Source organism: Nyctibius grandis, chromosome 8 (genome assembly GCF_013368605.1).
Source record: "Nyctibius grandis isolate bNycGra1 chromosome 8, bNycGra1.pri, whole genome shotgun sequence".
In the NCBI taxonomy this organism is placed as follows: domain Eukaryota; kingdom Metazoa; phylum Chordata; class Aves; order Nyctibiiformes; family Nyctibiidae; genus Nyctibius; species Nyctibius grandis.
Window position 1 is genome coordinate 42,536,157 of NC_090665.1, and position 10,142 is coordinate 42,546,298.

The 10,142-nt window shown below is 52.3% G+C and overlaps 1 protein-coding gene across 1 annotated transcript; it reads right to left on the reverse strand.

Annotated features, from left to right (window-relative positions):
• Nucleotides 1–8,158: 8,158 nt before the first annotated feature.
• On the reverse strand, nt 8,159–9,733 carry DMRTA2 (DMRT like family A2). Its single transcript, XM_068406916.1, is given in 3 exon segments — nt 8,159–9,030; nt 9,140–9,178; nt 9,238–9,733. Coding segments are annotated over 3 exon segments (1,407 nt in total).
• Between the last annotated feature and the right edge of the window lie 409 nt (nt 9,734–10,142).

Consider the following 10,142-nt stretch of genomic DNA (forward strand, 5'->3'; position numbering starts at 1 on the left):
GCTGGAGGGAGTTCCAGCAGGCAATTCTTAATGAGAGCGCCTCTGCCCAGTATCATCAACATCCATCAGATGCAGGATCTACCCTGCCGAGGCATCCAAGAAAACCACACATTTTACCAATGATTTCACCAGGTCAGTCTCAGCTATTTACAGTTTATGGAACATCAGTTCAGTTCAGCCCATCTAATCAGGACTAACTTTCCTTAGACATTTTAGTGTCGAGGGATAAAATAACACAAGAGATAAAGCTCCTAGAATAGCCTTAGCTCCCCAGTTGGCACTACTTTTAAGAGCACACCTATTGCTCATTCGCCTTCATTGCCACAGACTTCCAGCTTAATAGAGCTGCTTCCCATTCAAGAGCCAAGTACACCATTTTGCCAGCCCTGCTCTACAGTTAGAAACCATCTAGCCAAGCACATTGACATCCTTGTCTCACACAGGTTTCAAGCTCTTTCCAGATCAAAGACGTACATATCCTTGCTTACCAAGATTTAAAAAAAAAAAAAAAAAAAAATCTGCTTTCGGTGACCAAGTTACTAGTCACTAAAAAATAGCTGAGCCCTTTCCCAGGCAGGAAGTTAGGAAGCCAAAGTGAAAGATGCACAGAATCCCAGTGGGCCAGTTAACATACATTTCAGCCTGACATCAGAATCCATAGGCACTTTCACTTAACGCTTAGGAAATAACTCAATAATGGTGAAACATATCATAATGCCTTTGCCAGCTTCTCCAAGTGTCTGCCATGGGCGTGTGGTACATTCTGAATATTTTGGTACCATCACACTCCCAGTAAATTAGAGTTGGGTTAACTCATTCATCTGGTGTACTTTGGGCAACCCTGAAAACACCTCTCTAATCTTTACTGGTTAAGGCGAAGCTTGCATGAAGAAGGGTACGGATTTTAAAGATAAAAAGACTGATTAGAGAAATTAAACATAATTCATTCCTCTAAGCAGGAAAAAGCCAAGCATCTCCTAACTTCATTCGAGCACACTGAACTGAGCACTGCAGTTTTAGTCCATCTTCTCTGTGTCTGATCATTTGCCATTGACTCCTACTGAACAGGTCCTTAATTAGATTCTCCTGAACAGTATATCTGACTCTCCCCTTAGAAAGCAAAGGGGTTTTATATTATAATCTCCACTATTTACCCCATTCATTTGGCTGTAAATTTCAAATTTATATGTTTGAATATATAAATATATAAACTTTCAAGCAGGAGATTTAGAAAACTGAGGAAAACCATAGGTTCTACCCAAGGTAAACCACAGGCTTCCCCAAGCCGTGAGAGGAAATCGATATCCCATATCCTGCTTACAAGAGAGTGATGCAGCATTTTGATACCTTTGTTCCCTATAAAGCTGTTTCATCAGTAAGTCAGTTCCTGCTGCACAAATCCGAGCTTGCTTTGACAGCGTCTTCTCATGCTGCCGTTGTTACTCTTGGTTAGAAGCTCAGAGTCTCTGGATCCTGCTCCCTTTAGCGGGGGTCATACCCCCCTCCCTCCCCTGACTCCAGGTCCTGCTGACCTTTAAGCGCTTTTCTGGATCTGCTGAATGGTTTATAGGGGCCCTCCCTTGCTGGCCCTGCTCCTGTCTCATTGAATCTCTGTGAACCTCTCCTATGTTCTGGTCCAGGGCTAGTACCCCATTTCACTTCTAAACATCTGATTTGAGCAACGACCTCAGCATTTTAAGGCCAGCCAGTCTTGTTAAATCTCTCTGTAAACATAAACCCCTAGCAGATCCTTTTAAAAGCCTTTGTAATTCATGCTTTCCATCTGCCTGTCAGACCACACGAAAAGACCCACTCTCTGTTTCTGGTTTCCTTTCCATTTCCCTCTTCCCCCCAGGAGCCTGCCCTGCTGTCACAAACTAACTCAAATTTGCACAGATCCTGCGCATCTATTATATTTGCCCAGTTAAATGGTCAACTACTTTCTGAAGATATGCGTAGCAGATTTGTAATTATTGATGGGCAGCAAGACTTCGGGTTACTTGTTACTTGAACATATCCCACATACCACCATCTCTTACAGAAAATTAATCCACAAATCAGTGTATGACAAGACTTTGCTCTTCCAGACCATCAGAATAGGGGTTGTCAGGAAGCAATGTTTTTCCCCTTGTAGTTTAGAGTTTGCAAGGAGTTAAGATAAAAATCTCAGATAAGACTTTAGCTCCCACATGCAGGTAAATCCAATACTGCACAAAACAACATTCCAAACAGAATTATCCCCAGGCAGATGTCTCATCATGCCCTTGTCTACATCTACCAAATCCACACCTGAGGTAAAGATGGATGTGAGTTTACTCTAGCATTTGGATAGAGCAGGCCTCAGACACTGTTATGGTTACAAATGGTTAGTAAATGGCCTGTTGCAGTTAAGACTACTAGTAGTATCTTCTTGTCTTTAAGCATTTTCATCTCTCTTGATGTACTTGCTTCCACGTGAGCAATCAATGAGTCACTGTAAAAACACCCATCACCATTTTACACTGATGGCCACTTGCTCAGCCCTTGGCCTGTATTAGGAGGTGCATGTAATTAAATCTTCTGATCTCTGTGCAGCACCTGATATTACTATATCAGAAATTCAGAGCTTTTCATAGTTTCCTTGAAAAATGTAAATCCTGCCACACAATACCACCTTACTCAGCCTGTGCAGAGTATAATCAATCTTAAAGGCTCCCTCGTGAAAGGCACATCATAATAGACTTTTAATACAGTCCAAGGAGCTACCTTACACATTTCATGAATATGGTGTCCTTCAAACTCAACACCCAGCAAATGATACAACATTTTCAGTGCACTCTTGTAATATAGGCACCAAGATGTTATTTTAGTGATTCTTAAGTATTTCCACAGCCCTTACTACTACATCTGAGTTCTCTGTTAGCTCTCACGAGCCTAAGACCCCATCAGCCCTTTGCCCTGCTCTTCTGTGCTGGAATTCACCCCTTCCCTCCTCTCCCCACTGCTTTCACCTTCAGAATTAGCCAACACTGCACTTCCTTGCAAACCTACCTTCTCCAGCTGTATCACCCTGCACCCGTGCTAGCCAGGGCAAACCAGCTCATTCCCCCACCCTTTAACCTCTTCCCACCCCTGGCCACGTCCCTCGCATTAACACCACCTCCCCCGCATCAGCGCCACACCCTTCTTTCCCACCGCCCTCCATAATTTCCACCAAACCCAGCAACCAGCCGCCAAATTTAACGGTGAATTGAAGGCCACGGCAGGTTGCCCAGCTCCCGGGGCTCCGCTGGCCGAGCCCCGGCCGCTCCTCGGGGACGGCGGCGGCAGTGGCAGGTCGCGGTGGGTACCCTCGGCCGCCCCGGCAGCGCGCTTGGCGTCTGGGGTCAGGAGCATCTCATCCGTTCGTTATTAGATTCCCTAATAACAGAAATTAGGGGTACTGGCTGAAAAGGAATAATTTTTTAGGTTAAAATATCTGTTAAAATTAACTTTCTATTTTTTTGCCTTCCTCCCCGCCCCACCGCTCCCGAAGCTCGTTTTGGAGATGAAATGCAAAAACAGCATTTTGCAATTCCGGCGGTTTTTTCGTGTTTTTTTTTTTTTTTTCTGTTTTTCGAACTTAAGTCCAACAGGGTTTTTTTGTCCCTAATAAAAAGGTAGGGGAAACTGGAAAGGAGCAGTAACACAGCAAAAATAATGTTTGCGACAGTGTTTTAGTATTTCTGTTGAAACCCGGGAGATGGCAATCGGAATGAATTTTCACGCGCCTTAATTGATGCTAAAAGCAGCAGAAAACAGTAAGACAGCCCGTTCCGCTCCCGTTGTAACTATCTCTGCTCCGCTCGGTCCCATCTGTTGAGCTCTAAACGTGCCGCTGCTCCCGGGGGCGGCCGGGCGGGGTTCCCAGCCAGCGGCAGCCCGTAGCTTCGCCGGCTCGTCCCATGGAGCTGCTCCTCGGTTTTTTCCACCTGCTTAATCACATTTAAATATATTAAATGCTTTCCTATTGTTGTCCTGGCATAGAAGCAATGGCTGCAGTTGCCATGGGGATGTTATGACAACATGGGGAAGGGGGGGATGCCCGCATGAGGAGAGGGGAGGCAGAGGTGTCCCGTCTCCTGGAGGACGTGGGAAGTTTGTGTGCCTGACACAAGTGCCCTGGGAACGCCTGGCCCGGCGCTGCGCTCCCACCCGTGAAATCGCCTCGGGAGAGGGAGATACCCGGGCTCGCACCCGCCGCTGGGGACGAGGAAGAAGAGCCGGCGGAGAGCGGGGGCGAGGGGAGGGCGGGGGGACGGGTAAAAGCCGCTTTCGCCCGAGCGATGCCACTGCGGGCCCGGCTGCACTGGCAGCACCTGTGTTTGCTCAGGGACGGCGGCACCGGCCCTAAGGCCGCCCGCCCCGGTGAGGGGCACCCGGTGCCGCTCCGCCGCGCCCCGGCCCGTCTCTTCCCTCCTCCCAGAGGCAGCGCCGGGCTGCGGGGCGGTTTCCAGGCCGGGAAACGGGGCATCAAGTCCGGGAGAGCCACGGCGGCAGGGCCCGGAGCTCTCCCGGGTCTGCGGGAGAGCCGGGGCGGGAGATCGGGAGTCACTCCTCGGCCTCCAGCAAAAGAAGCCATCGCTGCCCCCGCTGGAGCGGGCCCTGGGGACAGGCTGCCCGGGGACAGCGTGGCAGTGGTACCGCCACCTTCCCGGCAGCGGGTCTCCTCCCCTGGCCCTGGCGGAGGGGCTCCGCGGGGCTCCGGCAGCCAGCGGGGCGCACGGCGGGGGCTGCTGCGGAGCAAAAGGCAGGGCCGGAGCCGGAGGGGAAACGACCTGGCTCCGAACCCCCTTTATCCCCAGGGCCTCGGCAGCAAATCGGGTTTGTGCAGCAAGACCGGAGGGCGGAGTGGGTGGGGGAGAGGCGACTCTGGAAAGGAGTGGGAGGGTAGCGAAGTTATAAATAAAACAACCAGCCTGTAAAAACGACACCCCCCACCTCCCCTCCCCGGCCTCGCTCGGCCCGGTGGGGCTGCGGCCACCGGCCCTGGCCCCGGCATCCAGCCCCGAGCCACTGCCCCAGCGCCGGCACACCGGGCCGGGCTGCCGAGGCAGCCCCGCAGCGAGTAGGGCGCGGGGGGGTTCATTTTAGGTGAAGGAATGTCATTTCGCTACTAAATGGTTAGTCTAATTTGATCTTTATTATGCTGTGGATTAGGGCTGATTCATATTAAACACCAGTGCAGTTAATATCACTCCGGAACGTGTCCCGCTGTATGTAGAGCAGCCGCCGTTACAGCCCCGCCGCTTCCTGCGACCCGTGGATTAAGATTTAATTAACAGGGAAGTTTGCGAGCGCTCGCCCGCAGCCGCTCTGCTTTACAAATAATTTATACTCGGTTCCGCGGATTTTTATTCAAGTGACATCATTTTATTTTACTCTAAAAGGGACCTGAATATTTTATGTTCTGCCATAGGCTTCTGTATACGAACTTCTCCGAGGCAGCTTCAAACCCAAGGGATTTTTCTTTTTTTTTTTTAATCTACAGGAATTACCTCAATAGGGAAAATGTATCAGATTCTCTTAGACCCTCCTCCTACTACCCCCAATTTAACAGCCTAAACTATCCATATGAAAGTTAATCGTCGTGATCCCCATTGTCGGTTGTATAAATCCAAGCTCAAGCCAACCTCCAAGACACGGCGATAATTCTGATAAATTGTCCTGCTCGGCTAACTACACAAGAATGGGTTTTTATAATTAAAAGGGGAGCTGAGTTAAATCAACAGTTCCTAAGCCCTTCTCAACAGGGCTAGAATGGGAGAAATGTAGCGACCTGATTTCTTTAAGTAGCAGCTCTTTGTAGCCCATTCATAATCCTAGATATGGAAACCCATCCTGCACAAAGTCAGCTCCAGCGAAAAAAAAAAAAGAAAAAAAGGAAAAAAAGTTTATTCAGATGCTCAAAGTTCATCTTTTTTTCCAGTCTAACATAACCCTGGCACTTTATAACCAAACAGACAACTCCTTTTCCAATTAAAGTGGAATTAGGAAACTCAATCAAATTAGCTCGCTATTAAAGCCCTTCTTTATTAAACCGTTTTATTGTAGTAATATTAAGTTTCACCCGCTCTCGGAACACGAGACTTTTAAAAGTTTCCCTTGTGATATTGATTTGGCTGCTCCCAGGATGGATCAGGGTCGAAAGTATTTACCTAGGTGTAATCTGTAATATTTACTTACTTTTTTTTTTAAGAAAATCTTAAAATTGTATCCAGCTTGATCAATTGCGCGAGGGAAGGAAGAATTGCATTTTTCTTGCTCCCGTCCTTTGATTTTACCCCGGGGCTTCCTTCAATAGCTGCAGCGGGACGCGTCTCCTCCCAGACCCACCAGTATATTAACTGGTTGGTAGGAGCCGCGCTGTCAGCTCCGAGCCAATGTTTACACAGTTATATTTGAAGTGAGAAAGTAAACAGTCCAGCTGTGCCACGGAGCGGTTCGGTGGGATTAGGTTTCCATACCAACCAACTTTAGGAGCTTTTACAGTCTTAATTCAGCCGTGCACTGAACTTGTTCTTTGTGAGTAATAGTTTTCCTGGGCCAAACGCTCCCAGGATTGATAAGAAAGTCGCGCCCCGGCCTTGGGAAGGTTCACCTCTCTGGGTGGACGAGGGGCACGGCCGTTGCCTCTCCCTCTCATCCCAAGAAATAAATAAATAGAGGGAGGAACGCCTTGCTTACTTTTTGAGCTTGAAGAATAATCGGACACCACTGGAAAAAAAAAAAAAAGAAAGAAACAACAACAACAAAAAAAACCCACTATCAAAAAAAAACCCAACCCACGCGTGTAGCCCTTCTCTTGAAATGAGAGGGAAGATTTGGAAGGACACACAGCTCCAAAAGTAAACCTGCGAAATCTCTCCTGCGCGTACCCCCCGCCCTGCGTTGTGGTGTCTGAACTCACTCACGCCTGCCGCAAACACGTTCTTACGTTCTCAGAAAACCGTCATTATTATACCCCTTTGCTATCTTGATACAGAAACAATTAAATAAACAATCTGCACATTCAGACTGCAGACCCGACGGAAAAGTACCTCTCCGTTACTACAGAAGCCGCGGTTGGCAAGGCGGGCGTTTGCTCAAACCATGCTTTTCTTCCCTGCAACAATGCCAGATTTCCTAAATATGACAAAAATCGGCGAGATATCGAAGGAAAAAATCCTGCTTAAATTTACACCTCTGATTTTTCCTGGTGTAAATAACAAAAAGACCAGAACCACAAATAAACGTATTTGACAATTCGGTTGATAAGGAGATTCCTCTGGTTTTTATGCTTCGTTTTTATTTGTAAATTTTCCGAAGAATATCTGGTTTGACCACGATAAAAATGTAATAAACATGTTTGTACGAATTGCATATACTCCTTTAAATATTGACTGTACTTGTCAAATGAATTTCCCCAAACACACTTCCACCGTCTCATAAAATACCACTTGCCATTTATAAGACCGATTTTTTTTAATAGAAAATAACATTTATTTCTATGAAATGGAAACAGAGAATTACCTGTTAGAAACAGCAAGAAGTTTGCTACATTGGAACAAGAAAGCAATTTTCTTGCAGATCACAAATGAAGGAGGCTCATTAAACCGTCATACACCATTGGCGCCGGGGTCCTACGGACAGTTACAAATATATCTACTTTCCAATGTTATATACAGATCATAACATTTCTGGGGGCAGGAAGGCAAAGGCTTTCAATTTGACAATATGTTTCATCTATATGCCTGGTAAGTATTACAATGAGCTGTCTAACCTTTAGCTTAACGTTAATACCAAGTTCACCTACGCGTTACATTAATAACTTAGATTTCCATTTTATAACATTATACACTTGCTAGTATACATATATATATGTATGTGTGTGGGAAAGAGAGTGTGTCTGTGTGTGTACACACCCCAGGACGCACCGGGGATATCCATGCTTATGGCCATAAGCAACAAAGAGCGACTCATGTCTGGACAATGAAAGTGCACCTTTATCACCGTTTTTACACACCTACGTCTGTCCGCGCCGGGCTCTGCACGCAATCACCGCCTGTACGGGGGAGAGGGGAGAGGAAGCCACCTGCGCCCGTCCACCCGTGCCTACCTAACTACCGCTACACAGCCGAGCTTTAGGAAGCCGCCCCCGCTATTGCTTCTCGGGGGTGTTGTTGACCATGGGCCCGTAGAGCCCGCCGGAGTAGACCTGCTCCTTGTGCACGGCGGAGCGGTCCCGCATGAGGTCGCTGAAGGCGTAGTCCACGGGCGGCCGGAACCCCAGGGTGGGCATCAGCCCGGCCGTGGAGTAGGGGGTCATGAAGGCCAGTCCCCGGCTGTGTGCCGAGTAGGCGAGGCGCAGGGGGTTGAGTCCCAGGTGGGTGCCCAGCGGGTAGGCGCCGGCCTCGGCCCCGAAGTGCGTGGCGTTGGGCTGCAGGGGGGAGAAGGCGGAGCGGCTGCCCAGCGTGCCGATGGCGGGGGCCATGGCGCCGGCTATCAAGGGCCGGTGGTGGGCGGTGGCGGGGGTGGGCGGAAGGCCTTGCAAGGAGCCGTCCCGAGCCCAGCCCTCCTCGGGGCCCTTCTCCGGGCCGCGGTTGTTGAGGATCTGCTCGATGGCCTGAACCACGTCCCCGCCGCAGCCCTGCAGCACCAGCTCCAGCACGCTGCGCTTGTGCGCCGGGAAGACGCGCGTCAGGATGTCGATGGGAGTCCGCTGCCGGCCGGCGGCCGAGGGCGACGGGTCCTGCTCGTCCTTGTCCGCCTCCGAGCCCGAGTCCGAGCCCAGCGGGCTGATGGAGCCCGGGCTCTCCTCCCCCTCCTTCGGGCCCTTGGAGACGGGCGAGCTCAGGAAGGACTCGCCGTCCCCGTTCTCCGAGCCCGAGCCGTGGCGAGCTTCCGGGGAGGAGGTGCCGGGCACGGACTCGCCGTCCGGGGAGAGGGGCTTCCCGCCCGCCTGCTGCGGGGTGACGGCGCGGCTCGGCAGCAGCGTCTTGGGGAACAGCTCGAACTTCTGCATCTTGGACTCTGCGGGGCGGGGGCGGGAGAAGGAGAGAGACCGTCAGTGCGGCTGCCCCAGACTGGCCCCGCGGAGCCACCCGCCCGCTCCGCCGGGGGATGCCGGCTGCAGGTCCGCAGCCCTCCCCGCACCCCGCTCCCCCGCCGCCTCTCCCGGCTCCCTCCCCAGCACCGCCGGTCCCGCGCTCCCCCGACGGGCGCACAGCGCGGCCTTACCTGAGGCGCCGGTGCCTCCCTCGCCGCCGCCACCCCCGGCGCAGACGGAGCCGAAGACCTCGTACGCGGGCCGGGGCGGGATGATGCCGTTGGCGGCCGCCAGGGCCAGCCCCTCGGCCGTGCCGTAGAGCAGCTGGAGCTCGCGGGCCTCGTTCTCCTCCTGCGCCTGCTGGCGGCGCAGCGCCACCTGGGCCGCCATGACGCGCTGCCGCTCGGCGATGAGGGTGCACTTGGCGCACATGCAGTCCTTCCAGCGGCAGTACCGCTTGTGGCCCTTCAGCGCCGACACCACGCCGTGGTTGCGGCAACGGGCGCACTTGGGCGTCCGCGGGTACTTCTCGGCCGCCCGCAGCAGCAGCGGCGGCGCCCGCAGCAAGCTCCCGGCTACGCTCACCGGCAGCGTGGCCGCCGCTGCCGCGGCTGCCGCCGCCACCGAGCTCGGGGGCACCGGGGCGGGCGCGGCGGGCACGCTGGGCAGCTCCGACCGCAGCTCCATCCTAGCAAGCCCGTCTCGAAAGAACAACCCCCTCCCTTGGCCTCCCCAAAGCGACGCGGGGCGGGGGGGCCCCCGCGGTGCACCCGCGCCCGGACGCGGAGAAGCTCCCGGCGCCTTCAGGCGCGATCACGGGTGGGGGGCACACGGACCCCCGGCTGCGGGCATGCAAACCCCAGCGCCTATCCCCTCGCCTCTCTCGCTGCACCTGTCCCCCCTGCACCGGCACACGGCTCCGGAGCGGGGTTCAAGTGAGGAGGGGGCCGTCGGGAGCCTTTCTGCGCCTTCCTTCCCTCCCCGTCGCGCCCGAAAAGCGAATCTAAGACAAGAAAATCCAAGAAAACTTAGATCTCTCTCGCCTCCTTGGTCTCCGTGCGCATCTGGGAGGGCAGCACCAAGTCCATCGCACCGG